The following is a 27,656-nucleotide window of genomic DNA, read 5'->3' on the forward strand; positions in this document are numbered from 1 at the left end:
ATGCATGCTAGGTGAGCACTCTACCACTGAGCCACATTTCCAGTCCCAGTTTATACTTTTGTTGTTGGTGGTGGTGGTGGTCGTGGGGCCTGAACTCTGGGCCTGGGCGCTGTCCCTCATCTCTTCAGCTCAAGGCTAGCACTCTACCACTTGAGCCACAGTGCTACTTCTGATTTTCTGGTGTCTAATTGGAGATAAGAGTCTAATGGACTTTCCTTCCCAGGCTGGCTTTGAACTGTGATCCTCAGATCTCAGCCTCCTGAGTTATTAGGATTATAGGTATGAGCTACTGGCACCTGGCCCAGTTTATACTTTTATATTTCTCTAATTTACACTTCACCTAACGCTGAGATGACAGGTATGTATATGTGTGTACCTAGCTGCATACCCAGATTTTTATTGAGTTAGGGTCTTGTGAACATTTTACCTAGGCTGGTCTCAAACTGAGATCCGTTTGATCTCAGCTTCCCAAGAACCTTGTATTATAGGTGCAAATCATTATTCCAGGCTCTGAATTATTTTTCAATTAGGATTTTGCTAATATGTTGCTCTGTCTAATCTCCTGTGTCTGCCTTCTGGAATTACAGATTTCAGATGTGTATCACCATTCACAGCCATATTACCTTTGCATCTTTGTTTCTGCCTTGTTGACTAAAGCAGTTACTTACATCTAGGTATTATACCCCTTACTAGCTTTAGCAATTGCTGTTGTATCATTTTACATTGCTAACCTGTCTATTTATGCTCTTGTGAGACAGAGTCTATAATTCCTACTTAACTTGAGTTTTCTTTTTCTTGCCGTGATTTCATTCTTTTTATGTTTTATGAATTTCTCCATTTATGGATCATGTCTGTTCCTTTTCATTTTTTTCTATGAATTTTGAGGTCTCCAGACTATCCTAGGTAGTGCACACTGTCTGCAAAGGTTGGCATGTGCACTTCATCTCATGGCTGCTTCCTGTGGGCCTAGATGACGGGCCTTTGACCTTTGTGCTCAGTTCTCATCACCTGTGCTGAGACCAGAGCTAACTTTGTCTGGATTTAGGCTAGGCATTGTGGTATTTTCTCTGTACCAGTAGTTTGTTTCCTTTTCTTTTACTATTCTTTTTCATGGGGTACTTTTTATTTGTGGTAATTTATTCTTCCTGATAGATTTTATATTAATGCAATAGAGTTCCTCAAGATATTAATTAAAATTCTGATTAGAATATCACTGGTTTATGGATTGATTTTGAAGGGACTTAACATCTTTGTGATTTTTGTCATGCCATTTTTGTCATCCCAGGGCAGGAAATACCCTTAACCTCTTTTTTCTTTCTGCTCATAGGCTTTACATAAATTTGGTTGATTTAAAAGAAATTGTCCTTGTGTAGCTGAGTGCCAGTGGCTTATGCCTGTAATCCTAGCTATGCAGGACATTGAGATCTGAGGATCATGGTTTCAAAGAAACCCCAATTAGCCATTAAATGCTGGAAGTGGAACTATGGCTAAGTGGTAGTGTTAGCCTTGAGCAAAAAAGTTCAGGAACAACACCTAGGTCCTGAGTTCAAGCCCACAGACAAAAAAGATTTTTGTGTTTGAAAAAAATTTTTTTCTTTTTTCTTTTGGTGGTCATGGGGCTTGAACTTGGGCTTGGGCACTGTTGCTCAGTTCTTCAGCTCAAGGTGAGCGCTCTACCACTTAAGCTGCACCGCCACTTCTGGTTTTTGGGTGGTTAACTGGAGATAAGGGTCTCACAGATTTCCCTGGCTTTGAACTGCGATACACACACACACACACACACACACACACACACACACACACACACACACAAAGTGCAGTGCAAGTTAAGCTAGGTACACACACACACACACACACACACACACACACTCACTCACTCACTCACACACACACACACACAGCAATGCAAGTTAAGCTAGGTGGTAAGAGTGGAACACTTGGCAGAAGCTCTTCCTGCCTGGTAAGTTTTTTGCATCAGCATGAATGGGTTGAGCCCACGTAATATGCATGTCTTGTTGTGACTATCCTGGACCAAAGTTTTGAGTTATCCAGAGTGTGGCTTTCAAAAGAAGGACACACAGGAGTGGCTCAAATGTTGGGGGGCAGGGATGGGGTGGGGAGGGGAGAGAGAGAGGAGAGAATGTAGATCATGGATGGACTGAAACCTGACCCTCTTTTTCCTGTGTCCTGTTTGTTCCTGTGAAGCTGCTTCTGGAGCTTTGCTTTATTATCTCTAGCACTCAGGCTTTTCTTATAGGAGAGACACCTCAAGCTTAAACATACGCTATGTTTAAGAGATAACCTTGTAGTTCATGTGTTTGAATCTAAGTGTTGGTTTGTCTGTGAAATAATACATGGATTTCTGTAGGTAGGATGACCCTTTCTCCATTCACAGATACACCCATGGCTGCCGATGAGGCTTCCACAGAGAAACAGGCGGGAGAGGCCCCTGCAGCCGCAGATGGTGAAACCAATGGATCTTTTGAAAAAAGCAGTGACACTAGTCACCTAAATGTGGCCAAACACACTCAGGAGAACACAAGAGCCAGCCCACAGGATGGCACCAACAGAGCACCCCGGATTTCGGAAAATGGGGTTTCAGAAAGGGACATAGAAGTGGAGAAGCAAAACCATGTCACAGCTGATGACTTGATGCAGACTTCTGTTATTGGAAGCAATGGATATTTCTTAAATAAACCAGCTCTGCAAGGGCAGCCTTTGAGGACTCCAAACACTCTAGCCTCATCTCTTCCTGGCCATGCTGCAAAAACCCTTCCTGGAGGGGCCAGTAAAGGCAGGACTTCAAGTGGGCTTCTTCAGACGCCAGCTGCAGCACCTGCTGTGCCTGGGGCAGGGAGTGCTGATACCGAGGACCGGAAGCCTGCTGCCCCTGCCAGTGACGTCCGGATTCACAGGGCACGCAAAACAATGCCGAAGTCCGTCCTGGGCCTGGTAATTTTGTGTCTCGATGTTCTTTTCTTCCTTCCTCTTTTCAGTGAAAGCAACTGGAGTTTTGTGCATTTAGGAGAAAAGCTAATGAATGGAAGTGAACATTTGGAAGGTGGTCACCTACAGGTTACTGAGTAGTTAGGACATACTACTAATACTTCATATATGAGTGACAAAGCCGGATGACACCTTCCCCACCCTCTTTCCAGGCTCTCTCCTGGAGGCTTCTCTTGCCCAGTGAAGATGTGTCAGGTTCTGTTAGGGAGACAACCTCTGCTGTTGCCATGTCTTGGAGAGACATGCATGGGCATGTAGTTGGTTAGGTTCATAGTGTGGCAGAAGTCTGATGGCAGGGAGTACAGCACACAGTGCCAGGCTCAGGGTGACTGAGAGCAGAGAATACTCTGTTCTGTGTTTAGCACAAGTGGTGCTTCCTACTTAACACCCGGACTGCTGGGCCTTGTCACTAACTCTTACATGGTATGTTCATGATACTTTTTTTTTTCCAAAATGTCCATAGTGTAGTTGTTTTGTTCCTTGGTATTAATTTAGCTGGGATGATTCTGGGTTTATGATTGTATTCCCTCAGGATTTCTGGTATCTGGCATTGCTGTTGACATTCTAAAGTAGTCTTGCCCTTTATGTGTAGTATTTTTATTTTTTATTTTATTTTATTTTTTTTATTTTTATTTTTTTTATTTTTTATTTTTTTTTGTCGGTCGTGGGGCTTGAACTCTGGGCCTGGGCGCTGTCCCTCAGCTCTTCAGCTCAAGGCAAGCACTCTACCACTTGAGCTACAGCGCCACTTCCGGTTTTCTGGTGGTTTATTGGAGATAGGAGTCTCACAGTCTCTCCTGCCCGGGCTGGCTTTGAACCGCGATCCAGCCTCCTGAGTAGCTAGGATTACAGGCGTGAGCCACCAGCGCCCGGCTATGTGTAGTATTTTTATGTGTAGTATACCTGTAGTATTTTTCTACATCCTTCAGTGATCTTCGTTCCAGACCTTTCTCCCAGGGACCCTGCCAAGCCTGAAGATTTGTTTCATCATCTCCAGGGATGAGCAAGATATAATTGTCTTTTCCTCTTTTTTCATAGAACTCCTTTTAGGTAGACACTGGGTCTTCTAACTCCCTGGACAGTATCTTATCTGGTTTTTGCCTTTAGCCCTTTATGTCCTTCTGTTCTGTGTATTGATATCTTTTGTTTTAGGTTTATTTTTGGTTAGTTCTTTTGTGTGTGTGTACCTGTGTGCATATGCACATGAACATATAGGCTTGAACTCAGGACCTGGGTGCTGTCCCTTAGTTTTGTTTTTTTCAAAAAAATTTTATTTATTTATTATTATTATTATTGTTTTTTTGGGTCCCGTTGTGGGGCCTTCAGCTCAAGGCTAGCGCTCTACCACTTGACAGCGCCACTTCCGGCTTTTTTCTTTTTGCTTATGTGGTACTGAGGAATCGAATCCAGGGCCTCAGGCTTGCAAGGCTAAGTGCTCTACCACTGAGCCACCTTCCCAGCCCCTTTTTTCAATTTTTTTATTGTGATTAAGTGGTTACGTAAGTTCCCACATTTCACAGTTTTGTGGGATAGTGATGCTTAGTTCAAGTCACAAACACATTCTAACTTTAATGGAGCAAGTTGTCTATCATGTTCTGTAACATTTATGGGTTCTATGAGCTTTGCAATTCATATCACATATTGGGTGATATGTACATTTCTTTTGTTTTGCATAGCGTCAGCTGTTTCCTCTTTCCCACTTGTTCCCTCCCTCCCATCAGTGCCATTGGGTTGCTTAGTTCATTAGTGCAGCTATGGGTCCTGCTGTTGTATGTTTTTCCCTGATTCCCTCTAGTTCTGTGTCGTCCTCCTGGTTTCCCTCTGGTGTGCACATATATGCCATACATGTGATCAGCAGTGTTGGGTTATTTAGTAGTGATTCGACCAGATGAGTGGAAGTCCTTTGTTTCTTAAGTCTTGTTAATTTTGTCGTATCACCTTACATTTTGGATTTAACATCCACTTATCAGGGAGACCATGTGCCATTTGTCTCTTTGCTCTTGGTTTATCTCACTCAACATGATTTCTTCTAGCTCCATCCATTTCCCTGCAAATGCCATTGTTTTGTCCTTTCTAATGCTGCATAATATTCCATTGTGTATAGATACCACAATTTTTGGATCCATTTATCTGTGGTGTCCCTTAGCTTTTTCACTCAAGGCTGGTGCTCTACCATTTGGGCCACAGCTCCACTTCTGCCTTTTTGGTGGTTAATTGGAGATAAAAGTCTCAGACTTTCCTAACTGGGCTGATTTTGAACCTTGCTCTTCAGTTCTCAGCCTCCTGAGTAGCTAGGATTACAGGCATGAGCTGTTGTTGCCCCCTATGATTAGTGCTTTTATTTTTAAAAAAAAGCCTAGTCTATATCATCTTTATTATTCTTCACAAGAAACTTATTATCATTCTTCCGTAGTGTATTATGAATTCTAATTCCTCAGAGGAGCTCTGTTAGGATATGCTGGTTCTGATTCATGGTGGTTTTCCCCTCAGATCTTGACCTCCTCCTAAGGGTGCTCGCTCATCTTTATCTCTGTGCCACTAGACCAAGGCCAGCTGCCTGAGTGCCACACATGGTTCTATGGTAGCTGCCATGACTGAAGGGCCATGATAGGAACAATGTTGAGATATACTGCCAACCAAAAGTGTGGGGTCCCAGAGATTCCAAGTGCCCCATGAGGGCTGCTTGACGCCCTCACGGTGGCCCAGGGGTTTCTTAGTTCCCAGCTTTACCAGCCTCATTCAGTTCCCAGCATTTCACGGTATTTTTCTATACATGAGAAAATTTAAAAATAATTACAGATTCATAGGAAGCTCTAAAAATAGTGCAGAGACATCCCATGAACCCTTCATCTAGTTTCCTGTACATACTTACAGTACAGGATACTGATATTGGTTCACTCCATAACTCTTATTCAGGTTTACCTTTTACCTACACGTACACATGTCCATGTAATTGTGCATTTGATCACGTGTGCAAATGTGTATATCTACCCTGTGTGGAACTTCCTCATATAGGATCCCTAGTGTCCAACCCACTACTTACTCCTAGCAATTTATAGTCTGTTCTTCATTTCCATAATTTTATTATTTTAGTTGTATGATGTAAATGCAATCATCGTGTATGTAACTTTTTTTTTTTTTTTTTTGCTAGTCCTGGGGCTTGAACTCAGAACCTGGGCACTGACCTGAGCTTCTTTTGCTCAAAGCTAGCACTCTACCACTTGAGTCATAGTGCTACTTCCAACCTTTTCTGTGTATATGGTATGAGGAATCAAACTCTGGGTTTCTTGAATGCTAGGCAAACACTTAGCTCCCCCAATCCACATTCCTAGTCCCTGTATATAACCTTTTTTTTTTTTTTTTTGGTTGGTCATGGGGCTTGAACTCTGGGCCTGAGTGCTGTCCCTCAGCTCTTCAGCTCAAGGCGAGCACTCTACCACTTGAGCTACAGCCCCACTTCTGGTTTTCTGGTGGTTTATTGGAGATAGGAGTCTCACGGTCTCTCCTGCCCGGGCTGGCTTTGAACCGCGATCCTCAGATCTCAGCTTCCAGAGTAGCTAGGATTACAGGCGTGAGCCACCAGCACCCGGCCCTGTATATAACCTTTGACAGTAGCTTTTTTCATTCATTTAACATAGCCTTCTTAAGACCCATCCAAGTTGTGTTGCCAGTCTGCTGCTCAGCCACCTATGCTTCTCCTGTTTGCCTTTACCTCAATCTCCGTCCTCCTGAGTAGCTAGGGTTATGGGTGTACATCACCATTCATAGCTTGTTCTTTGAGATTGGGTCTTACTAGCTTCCCTTTTGCTTGCTGGCTTCAAACTGTGATCCTCCCAACTCTACCTCTAGAGCAGCTGTCTTTTACAACTTCTGCTCCTTTTACGTTTTTGTTTTGTTTAGGTGCTGTCCCTAAGCCTTTTCACTCAAGACTGATCCTCAGATCTCAGCCTTCTGGGTAGCTAGAATTATAGGCATGAGCTACTAGCGCCCAGCTTATGATTAAATATTTTGTTAGTTTTGGAGATTTTTTTTTCATATGAATGCTTCCTTTGTCAGGTATATGGCTGATGTTCTTTATGAAGCTCATTTCTTCTTTCCCAGAGCAATAGGTTGTTTTTGTTTTTTTCTCTTTTAAGACAGGGCCTCACTATGTAGTCCAAGCTGGCCTCAAACTTGTGACTCTCTGCCTCCCCAGTGCTGGGGTTACAGGTATGTGTTCACAATTTCTCTTTTTGATGAAGTCAAGTTACCAGTTTTCTGTGTTATCCTTGGTGTCATAAGAACTCTTCACTGGGCGCTGGATCTTAGACATTTCTCTTTTTTTGTTTTTTGTTTTCCTTCTGAATTGTGTACTCCAGAAGGTGTACCCATGGCAGCTCTTAGCTTTTCTGGGTGTTGGGAGGGAGGCCGCCCTCCTTCTTACCTTGTGGAAAAGCTTAGAGGTGGTACAGTGACGAGTAGCGGCTTCAGTGCAGTGTCTGCACCTTGAGAACTCAAATTGCTTCTTAGGGCCTAACTAAGCTCAAGCTTAGGGAAAGGATCTTGGAGAGAGGCGGTGTGGGAGTTACCTTTTGTGCATGCATGAAGATAAGCATCTTCATTCTTTTGCATGTAGATTTCCTAGTTTCTCAGCACCACCTGTTCAAGGAAGTTTGATTACTTCCTTTCTTTCTCTTTCTTCCTTCTTTCCGTTCTGCCTTTCCTCCCTTCTTCCCTCCCTTCCTCCCTCCCTCCCTCCCTCCCTCCCTCTCTCCTTCCTTCCTTCCTTCCTTCCTTCCTTCCTTCCTTCCTTCCTTCCTTCCTTCAATACTTTATATCACTTGTGGCAGTTACTGAGTGCACAATTTGGTTAAACAGATTTGAATTGGAGTTGAAACTTTCTTCATGCTGTTCAGATGAGTTTATGGCAGCAGAGAGAAGGTGGCATTTTAGTGGTATCCAGTAGTCTAGAGTGGAAGCAATAGTGTTGGTCACTCCTGGGCATTTGTTGTTGGTGTTATAGGTAGCTAAGCTTCCTTGTAAGCTGTTGGGCCTTGGAAGGCAGAGATCAAAGATGTGTTTGGGTTAGTAAGGCTGCGCAGAAGACTGCTTTAAAAAATGTATTGTGGTGATCTATTGTGCTGTATATATACCATATGGAAGGTGCTGTAAAACAGCTGTGAAACTGAACAGGCTCCTTGAGGGTTTTTGATGCTGCCCATACTTGATATTTGTTAGTAGTAACATTTATTACCTAAAGTGGACTGGCAAACTTTCTGCTGAGAGTAAGATAGAAAATGTTTGTGTAGGCTACCTATAGCCATTTTTTTCCTTTTGCCCTTCCTTTTGCACCCTTCTTCTTACCATTAGACATAGACACTCAGTTCTTAGCTTGGACTATGGTTTGCAGTGCCGACTTCTGTCATCCTGCAGGTGACAAGACACTCAGGTCACCTAAACCAGGTGCTTCCTTGATCATAGCCACACTGTAGATTGTGAGCTTTCTGTTCTTCCTAAATTATGGTCCTTCGTTCTGTTGATGGGAATTAACTGATGTAGGTGCGCTCATTTAAGGAACCATATGATTATGTATAGTGACAGTTGCTAATTGTCTTTGTTTTGAAGCATGTGGCCAACAAGGATCCAAGAGAATTTCGAGAAGCTAGAGATCATAAGGAACCAAAAGAAGAAATCAACAGAAACATTTCTGATTGTGGACGACAGCAGCTTTTACCCCCCTTCCCATCCCTTCACCAGTCGCTACCTCAGAACCAATGCTACATGGCCACCACAAAGTCACAGACAGGTAAAGGAGGATCAACAGCTGTCTTTCTGAATGTACCTTAAGGTCATGCTCACCAGATGGACCTCTGGTGCCGGTTAGTGCTGCTTGAGACCAGTGATAACCCTGCATGTTTGGAGGCCCTGACCTTGCCCTGATACCTGTGTGATACATCTGCTTTGTTTTAGCTTGTCTTCAGTCTCAAAGTGAACATTTGTTTTTTTGTCAGTCATGGGGCTTGAACTCAGTCCCTGAGTTCTTCTGCTCAGTGCTAGTACTGTACCACTTTGAGCTATAGCATCACTTCCAGCTTTCTGGTTGTATATTGGAGATAAAGAGTCCCACCAACTTTCCTGCCTGGGCTAGCTATGAACCGAGATTCTCAAATTTCAGTCTCCTGAGAAGCTAGGATTATAGGTGTGAGCCACTGGTACCCAGCTAAGGTGAACATTTCTCTCTCTCTCTCTCTCTCTCTCTCTCTCTCTCTCTCTCTCTCTCTCTCTCTCTCTCTCTCTCTCTCTCTCTCTCTCTTCTCGCTCTCTCGCTCGCTCTCTCTTTTTTTTTTTTTTTTGGTCTGTTGTGGGGATTGAACTCTGGGCCTGGGCTCTGTCCCTCAGCTTTTCAGCTCAAGGCTGATGCTCTACCACTTGAGTCAGAGTGTCACTTCTGGTTTTCTGAGTGTTTTATTGGAGATAAGAGTCTCACAGAGTTTCCTGCCCAGGCTGGCTTTGAACCTCGATCCTCAGATCTCAGCCTCCTGAGTAGCTAGGATTACAGGCATGAGCCAGCGTGCCTGGCCCTAAGCCGGTTTTGAACTGTGATCCTCAGATCTCAGCCTTCTGAGTAGCTAGGATTACAGGTGTGAGTCACCAGCGCCCAGCTTAAGGTGAACATTTCTTAAGAAAATATTACTCAACTAGTTTGAGTGAAGGGCTCTGAGTTTGAGAATCAAGTTCCAAGTTAGATGCCATTAGAAGCACTAGGGTGTCAAGTGAAAGTGCAAAGAACTGTCCTTTGACTCCAGCTTTGTCATGGACCCCTTATCTGGGTATTTCTCCATTCTTTCTGAGCCTGCTTGGCATCTTGTCAGTTGGAGTAGACAATGAACACTCAGTGACTGTTGGAGGCCTTTTTGGGGAAGGGAGCCGGGCAGCATGAATGAGGTATTGGTGTCTCAGAATGACCATTACTCTCTCCTTCCTGCCTCCTTTCCCCGTCCTTTTTTGGGACAAGTCTTGTTATATAATTTAAATTGGCCTGGAACTTAATGTATAGCCCAAGCTGGCTTTAAACTTGAAATCATCCTGCCTCAGCCTCTTCAGTATTGAGATTACGAAGTTGTAGAAATTCTACACAAGATTTTTATGTGCCCTTGCTTATACCTAAATGTGTAGTTGTGTGGGTCCCCTTCAATATGTAATCTTTTTTAAATCTGAAGCACGAATGTAAACTGCTGATTGCTGACTTGTATCTCTAACCATGTGTTTTCCTTAAAAATAATGGTATGTAATGTCTCTAAAAACACTCTTAGATAATAACTATAGTACAATAACCAAAAGAAGAAATTAATTTTGCTATAATGTTGTTACACAATCATAGTACATTGTTCAGCTTTTGCCAGTTTTCTATTAATGTGCCTTACAACAAAAAGAAAAAATAAATTCTAACCCTAGACCCCCACAGACAATTGGTTATGGAATCTTGTTAGTCTGCTTTCACCTGAAACACTAATAGCCTTCTTTGTCTTCTTGACTATTGTGTTTGAGAGCACAAGCCAGGCCAGGCTTTCCACAGAATCTGCCGACATGCTGTGCTCTGCCCAGCGTTTCTCAGGACTATGGACTATCACAGGGGATTGTCATGTGTACTTAGGAATTACTTACTGGTCACTGGCCTTCTTAGGGCCAGGCAGAGCCTTTTCCCCAAGTTGTCCTTGGTATATGTCTTAGGAGAGAGGCAGACTATTTAAGTGCCCTGTCTCATCTAATGTTTTCTGTCTCTGCAGTTTATTCATCAGTTACATTTGTTTCATAAGGAAGTGCTTCACTTTTCCTTTCACCTAATTTTTTACCTATCTGTCTTGTCTACTTATTTATGTATCTATCTATTTGTGTATGTATGTATCTACCTATATCTCTTTTTTTGAGTGCTGGTTTTGGGGTTTGAACTCAGGATCTAGGTGCTGTTTCTGAGCTTTTTTGCTCAAGGTTAGTACTCTACCAGTTGAGCAACATCTCCACTTTCAGTTTTTGAGATACTTAATTGGAAATAAGAGTCTGTTCACAGACATTCCTAATGAGGCTAGCTTTGAACCATGGTCCTCAGGTCTCACCCTCTTGAGTAGTTAGGATTATGGGCATTAGCTATCAGCTCTGGGCTATCTTTTTTAAAAAATGCTGGGGGCTTAAGGTAGAGTGCTTGCCTAGCATTCGTAAAGCCCTGGGTTCGATTCCTTAGTACCACATAAACAGAAAAAGCTGGAAGTGGCTTAAGTGGTAGAGTGCTAGCCTTGAGCAAAAGAGGCTCAGGGACAGTGCCCAGGCCCTGAGTTCAAGCCCCAGGACTGGCCAAAAATAAATAAATAAAATGCTGGACCTGGAGTCTGAACTCAGGGCTTGGGCTTTTCTGCTCCAGGTTAGTGCTCTATACCACTTGAACCACTGTTCTACTTCTGGCTTTTTGGTGATTAATTCTAGATAGTCTCTTGGACGTTCTTGCCCAGATTGGCTCTGAACTGTGGTACTCAGATCCCAGACTCCAGAATAACTAGGATTACAGGTAAAAGACATCAGTGCCCTTTCATTTCTCTTTTAAAGTCTTGTTTTGAGTGTTAGTTGTCACTATAATAAATAACTGAGACAATTAACTTACAAAGGGTAAAAGGGCTGCGCACTGATGGCCCATAGTTATAATCCTAGTTACTCAGGAGGGTCCGATCTGAGAATTGAGGTTCAAAATCATCTCAGGCAGACAAATCTGGTTAGCCAGTAGAAAGCTGGAGATATAGGTGTGGCTCAAGTGGTAAAAATAACAGCCATGAGTGAAAAAGACTGCTCAGCATTAAGCCCCAGTGCTGAAAATAAATAAGTAAATGAAGAGAAAAAGGTTATTTTGGTTCATAACTTTTCAGCCAAGTTTGGTTGCTCTGTTATCTTTGAACTTGAGATGGCACATGGCAGGAGCAACAGAAGAGCAAAAGAGAGAAAGAGAACAGGGTTTCTCACTAACTTTTCACTGTCTTTTGATAAGAGCTTTCTAGAACAGAATGCCCAGTGCATTCAGTAGTTCTCTGCTTATCCTTTTCACTTTCCATTTATCTTCCCTTTCTCCCGAAGAGCTTTCTAGAACAGAATGCCCAGTGCATTCAGTAGTTCTCTGCTTATCCTTTTCACTTTCCATTTATCTTCCCTTTCTCCCGGTGTGCTAGAAATTTTGTGGTCAATTAGCCTATTAGTGTAGGTCTCTTGTGTAAAATGATCTCCAACTGTGAATCTGATACATTGTAATAATAGTTGGCTGTAACTCCCCTAGCCCTAGCTATTCCTCTGTAACTCTAGATACTGCTCTAGCCCTGTAATTCCTCTGCACTTACACTTCAGAGTTTGCCCCATCTCCCAAAGAGACAGTTGAAGAAATCTCATTTCTGTGCTTGAAAGAGTTTCCCGGAGAGAAGCACACCTGCATGGCTGTCTGGCTTGTGTACTTTCCAGAGTTGCTAGGGATATAGGAGCCCACACCTGAAGCAGTGTATCAGTCTCATCGGGAACTGCTCATGCCAGTGGGATGGGACCACTAATATAAAGTCACAGTCTGTGTGGCGGGAAAGGAGGTAGGCTCTATGACAGTGTCCATACAGACAAAGAGAAAGGATAGCCTGTGGTCCACCATACCTTAGTCTTTGCTGTCCTCAGCATGCATGTACCCCCTGTAAGCTGGGTCAGAGCCAGTGTACTAGTTGTCTCAGACTGTTGTTAAGGTTTCATTAATGTTTAATATTACAGTGGTGATGGTCACAGAAGACTTTTCTTTTCCTTCCTGCTAAACTAGTGAGTCTAGCACAGGCAGAAAAGATGAGCAGATTCTCACTGGCTAAAAGGAGTGTTTTATAGCTGAGACCATAGACAAGCTCTGTGGGGAAGCTTGTTCCCATCTTAGACAGATAAGAGTCTGAGGACCTCTAGTTCACCCCTCTTTATTATGTTTGAGCCACTTGTTCATATATGTCATGTTGCTCCGTAGACCCTGCATTTTCTAAGATCAGTCACTGATGTTCTGTGCTATTCTATAGCAGTGAGTTCTATACTTCAGTAGCATATGTGTCATGTATAGCCAGCTAAGTAAGAAAGAAGTCAGAATGTCCTGATAGTTTCTACAAACTATCAGACACAGATCTGAGGAACATCCTGTCCCTTGTCATTTGGGAGATCAGCAAATCATTTCTAAGGACGGGCAGGTGAGAAATACCCTAGGCTTTTCAGGCCGAATGGTGGCTTCCTGACACCTCGTGTTATAGTATTATGGCAGCCTCCAATTATAAAAAGACTAGTTATGGCCCTGTTTCTATAAAACTGTTTATGAACAGGTGGACTGGCTGAGGCCATGTACCTGTAAGACTGGTTATGAACAGTTGGACTGGCTGTAGCCATGTACCTGTAAGACTGGTTATAAACAGGTGGACTGGCTGTAGCCATGTACCTGTAAGACTGGTTATGAACAGGTGGACTGGCTGTGTTTGTTTTTTTGAAAACAAAATGCTCTTGTCTGCCTTTGCTGGAGGTCATTTTGATTTTTTTTTTTTTTTTTTTGGTCATTCATGGGCCTTGAACTCTGGGCCTGAGCACTGTCCCCCAGCTCTTTAGCTCAAGGCTAGTGCTTTACCACTTGAGCCATAGTGCCTCTTCCTGTTTTCTGGTGGCTAATTGGAGATAAAAGTCTCACAGACTTTGCTCTCTGGGCTGGCTTTGGACCTTGGGTCCTCAGATCTCAACCTCCTGAGTAGCTAGGACTACAGATTGTGAGCCATTGACGCCCAGCTTTGATTTTTTTTTTTTTTTTCAGAGCCAAGGACTTAACTCCAGGGTCTTGGGCTTGCTAGGCAAGTGCTCTTCCACTGAGCTAAATCCCTAATGTCTGTCTTTGTGTTTTCAAACCCTAGAATTTAAAAAAAAAAAAAAAAAAAATATATATATATATATATATATAGAGAGAGAGAGAGAGAGAGAGAGAGAGAGAGAGAGAGAGAGAGAGAGAGAGAGAGAGAGAAAAGATATTATAAAACCCTTACCCTGGTTGCTTTGCTCAGAAGGGTCTGGAATCCCTGAGCCACACTTTATTTCTTTAGTGCTGCTTCTCATTTGAAAACTGCTGATCCAGTACCCCAGAATTTTCTTTTTTTTTTTTTAATTTAATTTAATTTAATTTAATTTGTGAACATACTGTACAGAGGAGTTACAATTACATGGGCAGGATAATGCGTACATTTCTTACCAAGCATTGCAGCCTCCTCCTTTGTTTACCCTTCACATCCCTTCCCAGCCTCCCCCCTCCCCCCACCCCAGAATTTTCTGTTATTGTGAGCTGAACAGCACTTCAGGGACTTTCTCTCCCTTTAGTGCTTGAGTGGTTGGGGAAAGGATTCCAGTGGGCCATAGAGCTTTAGAGATTGGGTATATGGACAGGCCATGTATCTATTCTTTGCTGTGGATGAGATTGTAGATGGTAAGCTTGGACACGTCTTCAGCTCTGCATACTTTCCTCTGTCCACACTGCTCTTGTTGGACATCTGATGTATGAGAGGACTTCCTATGAGAGACTAACATGAGTTCAAGGCCAAATATATGGATATGTCTTTGGGCCTTGCTTCTGTTAGTTTGCGATTGTCCTAGCTGCAAGGTGGGGAAAGATAAATATTTGCTTAGTGTCTTATTCTGAATAAAACATGATCTTAGTGAGTCACCAGTGGCTCACACCTGTCATCTTAGTTACTCAGGAGGCTGAGGTCTGGGGATCACAGTTCAAAACCAGTCCAGACAGGAGAAGTCCATGAGACTAATCTCCAATTAACCACAATATGCTGGAAATAGAACTGTTTATCAAGTGATAGATAGCCTTGAGCAGACAGGGTCAAGGACAAGGCCCAGGCCCCTGAGTTTAAGCCCTAGTACCTGCATAAAAAACAAAAACATAACAAAACATGATCTTGGAAATTCTGGCTTCCTCTCTAAAGGAGGGTTAGCTTACTCTTGTGTTGATGCCCACAGAAATGAGCCTTATATGATTTGATCTGCTGATGTTGTTGGTAATCAGATTTATAAACTGTCTTCTGCCTCTAAAAACATTTGAATGGCATTTCTTCTCCTTTCTTGTCCCCCTTTGACTTTTTTTTTTTTTTAGCTTGCTTGCCTTTTGTTTTAGCAGCTGCAGTATCTCGGAAGAAAAAACGAAGAATGGGAACCTATAGCCTGGTTCCTAAGAAAAAGACCAAAGTATTAAAGCAGAGGACGATGATTGAGATGTTTAAGAGCATAACTCATTCTGCTGTGGGCCTGAAGGTAAGAGGGACATGTGAGTCATTTGCCATAAGTGCTTGGAAGTACATTTCCAGTTCCAGGGCCTTTTTGGCCAAAAAGAACATCCTATGAGGTCATCAGTAATTCAGATGACCTTGATTGCTATGGACGGAGCCGGAGCACTAGTGCTCTTTGCTGTAAGTCATAGCCTCCACATGTCCATCTGGGTTGTTAGACCCACCTCACCCTAGCCTCCCTGCCTGCTCTCTTGATGCTTCTCTGGCACCTCCCGTTGTACACTCTTAGAGAGTTGGCACCAGTGTTGGTGTCAAGCCGCAGTCTTTCTGAAAGCTGTGCGTTGCTGTATTCAGGGTGAGAAGGCTTTGGGTGACAGCACCCTGCATGTGAATGGGGAGAGCTTGGAGATAGACTCAGAAGAGGATGACTCTGAAGAGCTCGAGGAGGATGAGGACCATGGAGTAGAGCAGGCCGCTGCCTTTCCCACAGAGGACAGCAGGACTTCTAAAGAGAGCATGTCTGAGACTGACCGGGCTCCCAAGGTAGGAGTGTTGTGTCCCAAAGACAGGGTTGTGATTTCTAGGTGCTGCTAGTCCCTGAGCAAAGTTCCTACCTTTTGTTAATTTTTTCCTGTTCACATGGATTTTGTATTTTATTCTTCTTTAATTATTGGTTTAGCTCAGAAGTGGTTTTTTTTTTTTTTTTTTTTTTTTTTTTTTTTTTTTACCATATAGCATTATTAACATAAGCTAATGAGCTCTTCTTTTTTCTTTTTAAATTTTTATTTTTTATGGTACCAGTCCAAGGGCTTGAACTCAGGGCCCAGGTGCTGTTCCTTAGCTCTCTTGCTGTACCACTTGAACTATAGCTCTACTTCTAGGTTTTTTGTTTTTTTTTTTTTTTGTTTTTTTTTTAGTATATTAGAGATAAAGTCTCATGGACTTCGTTGCCTGGGCTGCTTTGAACCAAGATCCTAATATCTCAGCCTCCTGAGTAGCTAGGATTACAGATGTGAGCCACTGGTACTTGGCTTTAACCCATTGTTTTTAGTTGCCTTACATTCCATTCTGTAGATTTGAACATTTTTTGTTGTTTCAGGCAATATTTGGTGTATTTCATGTCATACCTGGTAATCAGTATTACCTGCACTTAATACTGCAATCGTCTCTCAGAGAGATGTTCTTTTGGATCTTACTTAGGAAGTCTTTATTGTTAGTGTAGTTCTTTATTAAGCTCTGAGTTGGCCAATAACTTAAAACATTTAAAGTCTGTCTGTCTGTCTGTCTGTCATTTTTTCTTGGCAGGACTGGGGTAGATACCACTTGAGCCATGACTTTTTCTATTCTCCCCCTCCCCCCTTCTACCACCCCTATTTCCTCCCTTCTCCCTTCCCCTCTTTCACTGTTCTCTCCCCTCTTCCTCTTCTCCTCCTTGCCTTTATTCAATGCCTTTTTTTGGGCAGTTGTGGGGCTTGAACTCAGGGGCTGGGCGCTGTCCTTGAGCTCTTTAGCTCAAGTTTAGCACTCTACCACTTTGACCCACAGCTCCACTTATGGTTTTGAGTGGTTAATTGGAGATAAGAGTCTCATTGAGGGCTGGGAAGGTGGCTCAGTGGTAGAGTTCTTGTCTTGCATGCATGAGGCCCTGGGTTCGATTCCTCAGCACCACATAAACAAAAAGAAAAAAGCCGGAAGTGGCGCTGTGGTGCAAGTGGTAGAGTGCTAGCCTTGAGCTGAAGAGCTGAGGGACAGCGCCCAGGCCCAGAGTTCAGGCCCCACGACCGGACCCAAAAAAAAGGAAAAAAAAAAAAAAGTCTCATTGATTGAAGTAAATGTTAGTAAGTATATTAACACAAACTCTTTATGGTTCTTAGTGAGTCTTTTAAAGAATACAGGTGTCTTAAGACCACTGTATTTCAGCACTGTCATGATAGTGTTCCTTTGTGGGTGAAATTCTTTCTTGATTTGTGTGTCTACTCTACTGTTAATGTGCCTGTGAACTACTTCCAGTTGGGATTGTTCCCTGTGCCAGTGCCTCTAGCATCCTGTGTACATTAAGGGTGCTCCCAGCTGTCTCCAGCAGTGGAATCTACTCTGGCTTGCCAGGCTTGGTGATGCCCTCCACTGAATATAGAATGCTAGTACATCATGGTTGTAGTTTTATACTTCCCTGGTTTCCAAGAAGATTGAGCACTGTTTTGTGGGTTTATTTTCTTTTTAGCTCTTTTATGAAATGCCTGGCTTATACTGAACCATTCATCTCATCTTTTGAGTTGTTTGTCCTTTTTCCTCTCTCTCTCTCTCTCCCTCTCTTTCTCCCTCTCTCCCTCCCTCTCCTTCTCCTTCTCTCCCTCTTTCTCTCTTTCTTCCCCCTTCCCCCCCACCCCTTTCTCCTTCCCTCTTTTCCTCCCTCCCTCCCTCCTTCCCTCCTTCCTTTGTACTGAGGTTTGAACATACGGGCTCATGCTTGCTATATAGACACTCTTATCACTGAAGTGTACCTCCAGCCCTGTTTTTTTCATGGTTATTTTTGAGATAGGATCTCAATCCCTTGCCTGGACACAATCAGCCTAATTTTCTGCCATAGCTAGGATGACAGATGTTCACGTTACCAAACCCACCTTTTGGTTGAGAGTTTTGTTGGCAGACTTTTCTGTCCAACTTGGCTTCAGATTACAATCTTCCCAAATCTTAAGTCTCTCAAGTAGCTACGATTACAGATGTGAGTAATTGGAACCTGGCAACTGTTTGTCCTTTTAAAAATTAATTTTGTAAGTGTACACTAGTAATTTCAGCCATGTGGGAAGCAGAGATGAGAGGAGTACAGCCAGGGTTGGCCCTAGGCAAGAGCATGAGACTATCTGAAAAATGAGACAAAAAGGGATTAGGGAATAGCCAAGTGGTAGAGCACTCACCTAACAAATGCCCCTGAGTTTAAACCCAAGTGCTCCTTAACAAAAAACCATTGGTGTCCTTGTCTGGCCATTTGGATCCAGAAGCTAGTTGACAGGAATGTACCAAAAGCTTACCCTGGCTGTTGGCTAGGGAGAGTAGTACCTGCACATCTTAGTGTCCAGGTTACGTCCTGTGGGATCCTCGGTGTTACGGGTTGCCAGCTGGGTGAGGACACCTTCACATCTTCCTGCAGTTGAGCTTGAGACATTGTGCTGCCTGTTTCCTTTTCCTGCATCTCACAGGGTTCAACTGTAGCAGACTCCAATTCTCTCCTTAATAATTCTATGTCAATCATTACTGTTTCCTCTCTTTTTTCCTCTGCTCCCTTTTTCACAGATGTCATGTACAGTGCTCAAGGAACATCTAAAGTAACCTCATTCTTTCATGTGCAAATCCTTTGCAGGAATTTCTGAAGGAACTACAATTAACTGTTGTAGTCGGTCTCTGACTTGGTAGTTTCGTTGCTTAGTCTTATTTAAAATTAAAAAAAACTGCTTAATGACTTAAAAGGAAACTTAATTAAATAAAGTTGACAGTGTGTCAGAATCCTTAAAAAAACTTACATTAAATGGTAAAACTTTAAAGCATTGCTATTATCAGACATAAAATGAGGGCAAGATTACTGCTTTTATCCCTTAAAACAGTACAGCAGTGTTGAATGTTCCAGCTGATGCTGTAAAAGAAGAGCCAGAAAGAAGCATTAATATTTAAAAGGATAAGGGAAATGCCAGGTGCCAGTGGCTCACACCTGCAATCTTGAGGAGGCTGAGATCTGAGGATCATGGTTTCAAGCCATACCATGCAGGAAAGCCTGCGAGACTTATATCTTCAATTAATTAAAAAAAAAAAAAAAGCCATAAGGAGAGCTGTGGCTCAGTGGTAGGCTCTAGTCTTGAGTAGAAAAGCTCAGGGATAGTACCCAGGTCCTGAGTTCAAGCCCAGGTCTGGCATAACAACAGCAAAAAAAGACAGGGGAAAAGTTTGTCGAGAACATAGTCATCCATTGGAAAATCAGCTGTAAAACTGTTAATAGTTACTGAGCTGAACTTCATGTGATCAAGATATAAACATTGGTTGTTTTCGTGGGTAGCTGCAGTATTCCCCTAAAGAATGTGACGGTTGCATCAATCTCAGATGTGTAAATGATCAAGGGTAATTTTTAAGACTCAACTAGAAAGTCTGAAAGTGTCCAGCTAATAGTGGCCAGTGACCTGTCTGTTTATACTTGGGTTGTTTGGAGACCAGTAAGTATAGAGCTTTAAAAGAAAAAGAGTCAGACAAACCACAAATCACATTTAAAGGATTACCTGTGACTCTTAGTTTCCCCAGAGAAATGAGGTGTGATACCTGTAAAAGGAAGTGGTAGGACATAAGAAGATCCATTGTTTTGTCCCTGTGTTTGTCAGAGCAGTTTCCATCAAAATCCATGCCAACCTTCCTATATAATGGCTCATTCTGAAGTTTGCCTGTGAGGATCCTGAGAGCAATAATAGGCTATGTAGAACCACAGGAGACTTATCAGCCATGCTGGGAAGAAGTTCATGAGGGGCCTGAAGGAAGGTTGCCATTAGTGGGATGTGGCCATTGATGTCTGGGTCTGTCTGTTTAGAGGATCCCAGCTTGTCTGGAAAGCAGTTTTGCTGTAAAACCCACAGGTGTGATTGACCAGAGAGTACAAGGTGTGGGGTGATCTGGTATGCATCCCACCAAGAACTAGACCACAGTGGAGGCCTTTTAGCTCTTGTGAGTAGGCAGGCAAAAGGATACATACTCATGCCCATGCATTACCAGTGTGGATAGTAAAATTAGATGGCTTTGCTCTTGATGTGGGAAGAATATATGTGCAGTTAGAAGACAGAAAACCACAAAGTGTGTGCAGTGCGTTCCACATGTATAAATGGAGTAAGACAAGTTCAGCTGTGGTTCCATGCAGTTGGACATTTGATGGAAGGGGCTGGGAACTGTAGCAGGGATGGTTGGATTGTCATTGGATGGTGTGGGTTGGTTTGTTTGTGCATTTTGTGGCATTTTTTGCTCTGCTTGTCACTGTGTGTGTGCGTGCGTGTGTGCATGCGTGCGTGCGTGCGTGCGTGCGTGCGTGCGTGCGTGCGTGTGTGTGTGTGTGTGTGTGTGTGTGTGTTTCCTGGGTCTTGAACTGAGAACCTCATGCTCTTATGTGGCTTTTTTTTGCCCAAGGCTTGAGCCACATCTTCTCTTCCGGCTTTTTGCTGGTTAATTGGAAATAAAGAGTTTCATGGACTTTTCTGCTTGGGCTAGTTTCAAACCATGATCTTTAGGTCTCAGGCTCCTGAGTAGCTAGGATTATAGACATGAGCCACCAGTGCCTAGCCTGCATGTCCCTTTTACTGGTATACATCATGTCTTGAATGTATTGGTACTGGTTAGCACAGTGTATCCCCCAGGGACCAGTTGGTGAGAGTTGGAGTACACAGTGTTCATCTTCCTGTCTAATATGGAGATGCCATCAAGGAACATGCCCATTTGGAATGGATGTCTCAGCAGGGAGCTGGAGCTGAAATGTATGGTATCCCATTCTCTACCAGAACACTCCCTGGCAACAGGCAGACAAAATGGGGTTCCTTCTGTATCTCCAGGATGCACTATCAGTGTATGCTTGTTATGTATGTATGTATGTGTGTATGGATGGGTCTGTCTGTCTGTCTGTCTATGTAATCATCTGTGTGTCAGTCCTGGGGCTGAATGCTGTCTCTGAGTTTTTTTTGCTTAAAGCTAGCACTCTTGCACTTGAGCCACAGCTCTGCTTTTTTTTTTTTTTTTTTTTTTTTTTTTTTTTGCTGATTAATTGGAGATAAGTCTGAGACTTTCCTGTCCAGACTGGCTTTGAACTGTGATCCTCAGATCTCAGCTTCCTGATTAGCTTATGGGCAGGAACTGCTGATACCCAGCCAGTGTACTTTTAAATCTTTGTTTCAGACCCATTTGTCTTCTACTAAAGGATCTAATCATTTTTTGTTTGGCTGATCAGATGGATGGCGAGTCAGAGGAGGAGCAAGAGTCGGCCGACACCGGGGAGGATGAGGATGCCGGAGACGAGTCTGACCTGGTAATCTCATGCTTGGTGTGACATACATGCAGTGCAGGAACTGCAAGTGATGCTGCTCTCATCTTGTGTGTGCTGAGAGTCCTTAGGCAGGATTCTTGCCTGTGGGAGAATGGATGAAGAGAGCACAAGAGCCTTGGGTTTGAGGTTCTTTGAGGTAGAATGCAGAGAGCAGGTGTTGAACTAGGAACTGAAGGTCTGCGGGAAAAGAGGAGCTTGGAAATGGGAAGAGTGTGTTGAACACATTGAACATTACTTATTTCTTTTTTCATAGTTACTTATGGAGCTAATAGAGCTTTGTGAGCCCTACTCCTCAAATACATACACACAGATAGGTGAGTGTTGAGTGGAACAGGTGAGCATGAGCTTGAGATCTTTGTGCTGTGGAGAGAAATGTGGAGTTTTGGGTCACATGACCAGAGCTGCTCTGAAGAGGATGAATATGGCCATAGTGTCAACCTGCTGTGGTGTAGAAGCATTGTTTCCAGATAGAGGGAACAGAGCCTAGGTAGTGGCAAACTTTGCTTATAGAGTTCTTCCAGAATTTTGTTGTATAGGAGCACACAGTGGAGAGTAGGAGTTAGTTATGCAAGATGTGGACAGTGAGGATGTTCATCTAGCCCCGTCCCCACTGGGTCAGCTGGAGCACCAGGGTTCCATTGGGCAGGTGGGCCCACTGTTCTGAGTGTCTCTTAGTGTGTGTTCAGCACAGCCATCTGTGGGAGGGAGGCACTCCCTCTCGTTTTGCATGACCTGTCCCTCTCTGTCGGTGAGGGCTGGTGAAGGGTGCTGTGTATCATCTGTGATTCCTGGTGGTCAGATTCCTTTCTACACACATTTTGCATTATTATTATCATTACTACTGATAGCTCTCTCCTTGTTCTTATAGATAACTCATTGCATGGATTCTGGTGTGTATTGAGCACTGCTAGTTTCTTCCTCATGAGCAAGACAAAGGATATATGTGATGAAAAGCTTTGTTTTTCTTTGTTTTTTAAACTTTCTCAACCTCATTTACTTTGTTTCTGAATAGAATTTTCCATTATTTTCCTTTATGCCAAATTCAAGTAACAGTTAAAAAATTCATTTTAATTTTCTTAATTTTTTTGCGTGTGAAAGGAGTGAGCATAGAGATGTTTAGGAATAACATCACATCTTTAGATGTAATCCAGAAAAATTTCTAAAAGTGAAGCAGATTTTGGAGAGGAGAACCAAGACATAGCAAGCTGTTCACTTTTCAGTCAAATGCCTCTTAGTCCGTTTTACTCTCAGGGCTTCCCCACTGCTTTGCACTGATGTGCCTACATTTGGTTCTTCAGAGCTCTGAATCCAGCATCAAGAAGAAATTTCTTAAGAGGAGAGGAAAGACTGACAGCCCCTGGATCAAGCCGGCTCGAAAAAGGAGGCGGAGGAGTAGAAAGAAGCCAAGTGGAGTGCCTGGTAAGCACAGCGGAGCACCCAGGCCTCTGCATTCCCTGAGAGCTCTCAGGGTCAGAAAGCCAGACGAGAGCTGAGATTTCATTTGAAAGGAGGGTCCGCTGTAAATGAATGTTTGTTAGACTTTGTTAGAGAAGCTGGAGAGATCCGTAAGTGGTTTCCCTCAGGCAAGTCTTGTGTATCCTACTGTCATTGCTGAGTGTAGACAGATAACTTGTCACCTGCATGGGGTGAATAGCAGCTAGTAACATATGGGGACATGTTACTTGCTGTTGTGGCCACCTGGCTGTCCTCTGTGGCCTGTGTGTGCCTCTTTCACGGGATAGTTTTAGGTTTTGAGTGAGTCAGCTACTGTTCTAAAAGTGGTTTGTTAAGGGAAATTCAGGGACAATTACTTCTGGTCAGGAGGAATGTGTTTCAGAGTCTTATTTTATGACTACATTAAGGTTAACTTGATGCATAATAAAATATATACACATAGAATGCAGTTTGATGAATTGATCTGTGTCTCCACAGACCCCCTCAGTAGAACTGTATTACCAAGCTGGGCACTGGTGGTTCACTCCTGTAATCCTAGCTGCTCAGGAGGCTGAGATTTGATGATCGTGGTTCAAAGCCAGCCTGGGCAGGAAAGCCCATGAAGCTCTTCTCTCCAATTAGCCACCAGAAAACCGGAAGTGGTGCTGTGGCTCAAGTGGTAGAGTACTTGCCTTGAGCTGAAGAGCTGAGGGATTATGCCCAGGCCCAGAGTTAAAGCCCCATGACTAACCCCCCCCCCCCAAAAAGGGAAGAAAAAAATATATATATATATATATAAAACCAACCTTCCTACTACCCTAGGCCCTAACTTCCTGCTGCCTTCCCAAGCCCAGTTACCCCTCCACATTCCTAGGCAGGAATGGGTTACCAGGTCTGGATTAGCACTGTATAGAATTGTATATGAATGAAATCTGTGTGGACTCTCCACAATTTTTTTTTTTTTTTTTTTTTGCTTGAGCATAATTGTTTTTTAAAGTCTTGCCTGTTGTATGTGCTAATAGTTTATTCTGCCCACTGCTAAGAGGGTGTGGCTGTGCCATGGCTTGTTCACCATTCTCCTGTGAATGGACTGGGTTCTTCTGGGTTGAGCTTTAGAAAGGATGCTGTGTCAGGTGCCAGTGGCTCACACCTGTAATCCTAGCTATTCAGGAGGCTGAGATCTGAGGATCATGGTTCAAAGCCAGCCTGGGCAGGAATGTCCATGAGACTCTTATCTCCAGTAAACCACCAGAAAACCAGAAGTGGCGCTGTGGCTTAAGTGGTAGATGTTGCTTTGAGCTCAAGAGCTGAGGAACAGCACCTAGACCCAGAGTTCAAGCCCCATGACTGACCAAAAAAGGAAGGAAGGGAGGGAGCGAGCTGCTGTGGGTGTGTGTGTACACTTTTACCATATAGGCATTCTGTCTATGTCCAGAGAATGGCCTGGTTAAGTTGAGTTCAGTGGATTCAGATCTTTTTTTTTTGCTTGAACTCAGGGCATGGGCACTGTCCTTGAGCCTCTCTGTGCTCAAGGCTAGCTCTCTACCACTTGAGCCATAACACCACTTCTGGCCTTTTCTGCCTTTTCTTCTTTGTTAATCCTTTACACCACCACCATCACCACCACAAAGTGGCAAGCCTCTTCTCTTTTTCTTATTATTTCAGCAGTTCTTCTAACCTCTTCAGACGTCCAAGAGGTCTGGAGTCTGGAAGTAGCCCCCTGGGATAAAAGGAGCATCGAGACTCCTGGAGTTTGCTGTGTGGGACTTGAGTGCCTCCTTGGGCATCTCACCTATTCCTTTGGCCATATTCCTTTTTCTTCCTTTTTGTAACCTGTTGAGATAAAAGCTCAGTGGGGTTTTTACTGTTGGCTGACACAAAGATTTGTAGATAGGGGCACTAAGAGTAGTTTTTAGTGTAGAGATTTCCTCTTTGTCATTTTGAATGTAATGAATAAAATGTGTGTAAATATTAACTCAGAGTTTTATTTCTTGATGTAAAATGTTTAAAATTATATAAAGACTACTTACATTTTTTAGATAGTTGATGATTTCTATTTATTTATGTATTTATTTATTTATGATTTTTATCCATTGTGGGTCTTGAACTCTGGACCTGGGTGCTGTCCCTGAGCTCTTCAGCTCAAGGCTAGTACTCTACCACTTGAGCCACAGTGCCACTTCCGATGTCTTAAAAAAAAAATTACACACACACATACATATATATGTATACTTTGTTTTGTTTTGTTTTTGGTTGGTCATGGAGCTTGAACTCTGGGCTGGGTGCTGTCCTTGAGCCCTTTTGCTCAAGGCTAGTGCTCTACCACTTTGCACCACAGCACCACTTCTGGTTTTCTGGTAGTTAATTGGAGATAAGAGTCTAATGGACTCTCCTGCCTGGGCTGGCTTTGAACTGCTATCCTCAGATTTCAGCCTCCTGAGTACTTATGATTATAGGCATGAGTCACCAGCACCAGGCTAATTGTCTTCAGCTCAAGGCAAGCGCTCTACCACTTGAGCCATAAGAGTCTCACAGGGACTTTCCTACCAGGCATACTTTGAACTGTGATTCTCAGATCTCAGCCTCCTGTGTAGCTAGGATTACAGATGTGAGCAACCAGTGCCCGGCACCACTGATGTTTTCTTAAAGGTAGTTGACAGATACTATACTTCTTTATACTAATGGTTCCTTAATTTTCAGTAATTGAATTTTTTGGGGGGGGGGGTCAGTCATGGGGCTTGAACTCTGGGCCTGGGCACTATCCCTCAGCTCTTCAGCTCAGGGCTAGTGCTTTATTACTTGAGCCACAGTGCCACTTGCAGTTTTCTGAGTGGTTTATTGGAGACAAGAGTTTCACGGATGGAAGTAGTGCTGTGGCTCAAGTGGTAGAGCACTGGCCTTAAGCTGAAGAGCTCAGGAACAGCGCCCAGGCCCAGAATTCAAGCCCCATGACCGACAAAAACAAACAAACGAACACAGAGTCTCACAGATTTCCCTGCCTGGGCTGGCTTTGAACCGGGATCCTCAGTTCTCAGCCTCTTGGGTACCTAGGATTACAGGCATGAGCCACCAGTGCCTGGCCTAATTGAAATAATATTGATGACTAGTATTTAGAAGATTGCTGTGAAATACGGTCATTTGCCCTTTGCTAGTGTTAGATATTACCTGATCTAAATGTATACTTTTCTTATACTGTCTCAAGAAATGCCCTCAAAATTACAAACTCAGACGGGCTGTGGCAATACTGTAATCCTAGGTATTCTGGAGGCTGAGATCTGAGGATCACAGTTCAAGGCCAGCCTGGGCAGGAAAGTCCTGTTGAGACACTTTATCTCCAGTTAACCACTCAAAAACCAAAAGTGTAGCTGGGGCTCAAAGTGGTACAGCACTAGCCTTTAGCAAAAGAGCTCAGGGACAGTGCCCAGGCCCGAACTTCAAACTTCATAATGAACATCAAAACTTTGTTGTTGGTGGTGTTTCCTCAGTTCTGGGACTTGAAATCAGGGCTTGGGCACAGTCCTTGAGCTTCTTTTTCTCAAAGCTAGTACTCCACCGCTTGAGCCACAGTGCCACTTCCAGATTTTTCTGTTTATGTAGTGCTGAGGACTTGAATCCAGGGCTTCATGTGTGCCAGGCAAGCACTCTACCACTAAGCCACATTCCCAGACTGTTGGTTTCTTTTTTGTTTTGTTTTGTTTTGTTTTTGTTTTTGTTTTTGTTTTTGTCAGTACTAGAGCTTGAACTCTAGGCATCATGCTCTTACCAAGCTTTTGGTGATTAATTGGAAACAAGAGTTTTTATGATTTGTCTGCCCAGACTGGCTTTGAATTGAGATATAGTACTTAGATCTTAGCCTTGTGGTAGCTAGGATTATAGTATAAGCTACCAACACTTATCCTCTTAACTTACTTTAAAATAGTTTACAGAACATTTATTACATTTTCATTCAATTTCTTGATTATTTGATCAAGAAAATTTCTTAGCTGGTATAGTTACAGAGAAAGATTTATTTTACATTTTTTAATTGTTATTATAAAGGTGACATGCAGAAGAGTTAGAGTTACGTAAGTCAGATAAAGAGTACATTTCTTTTTGGACAAGGTTACCCCTTTCCCTTGCTCGAGAAAGATGTTTGAATGTATTTGTGTTGTTGTTTTTCTCCATATAGTAGACATGGGGAATTAGCAACATGATATATACAGATGAAGGAAATGATAGTGAAACTAGAATGGCCCAGGTATTTAGGCATTGTTTGTTTTGAATGATTTCATTAGAATTAGTTGTTTTCAAGGAACCGGTCTCCTGTCAGGAGCACTCTGGATGGTATAACTGTCATCTTAGTTTTCGTGGTTTGTGTGTTCTCCGTGTAGGTTCGGAGGCATGTAAGTCCTCTCCAGGAAGCACTGAGCAGATGGCTCCAGGAGACAGCACGGGGTATATGGAAGTTTCTCTGGACTCATTGGATCTCCGTGTCAGAGGAATTCTGTCCTCCCAAGTGGAGAGTGAAGGTTGGTGTTGGAGCTGTGACCAGACCATCTTGCTCTGTTTTCTGGTCCAGACCTCTGTCAGTAGTCTGATGTAGTAGTCTATGTCAGTAGACAGTTTGATCAAATACCTCAAAGGGGATATACAGACTATTCATGTTCTTTAAATGGTTGATAATTTCCCAGAGGTGGTTGACATTCCTTGTCTGTCTGAAGTTTAGTGCACAAAATATGTTAGCTATGACTTGCATTACTCAAGTCAAAGGTAGAAAGTAAGGGAGACCTCCAAGAGCACAGTAGCAGGAACTTGTTGGTTTGAGTCCCTTTGGGTTGTGCCTTGTAAGTTTGCCTCACTGTGTGCAGCACATGCAGTGTGCAGCACATGCT

General features: G+C 43.1%; 1 protein-coding gene across 6 annotated transcripts in view; it reads left to right on the top strand.

The window, feature by feature from the left end:
* Ehmt1 (euchromatic histone lysine methyltransferase 1) overlaps window positions 1–27,656 on the top strand; it is a 129,675-nt gene that overhangs the window by 49,958 nt on the left and 52,061 nt on the right. For 2 of the 6 annotated variants that reach the window (XM_070015169.1, XM_070015168.1), the window contains exons 3-9: window positions 2,396–2,952; window positions 8,611–8,791; window positions 15,161–15,318; window positions 15,648–15,836; window positions 21,256–21,333; window positions 22,650–22,770; window positions 27,156–27,293. In XM_070015169.1, the coding sequence (XP_069871270.1) occupies window positions 2,396–2,952; window positions 8,611–8,791; window positions 15,161–15,318; window positions 15,648–15,836; window positions 21,256–21,333; window positions 22,650–22,770; window positions 27,156–27,293 (1,422 nt within the window). Of the gene's footprint in view, window positions 1–2,368; window positions 2,953–8,610; window positions 8,792–15,160; window positions 15,319–15,647; window positions 15,837–21,255; window positions 21,334–22,649; window positions 22,771–27,155; window positions 27,294–27,656 lie in introns of all 6 variants that reach the window. The other 4 variants (XM_070015166.1, XM_070015167.1, XM_070015170.1 and 1 more) reach the window with 4 other exon arrangements.

This window comes from Dipodomys merriami, unplaced genomic scaffold, assembly GCF_024711535.1.
Source record: "Dipodomys merriami isolate MVZ:Mamm:240054 unplaced genomic scaffold, mDipMer1.0.p SCAF_11, whole genome shotgun sequence".
NCBI lineage: Eukaryota > Metazoa > Chordata > Mammalia > Rodentia > Heteromyidae > Dipodomys > Dipodomys merriami.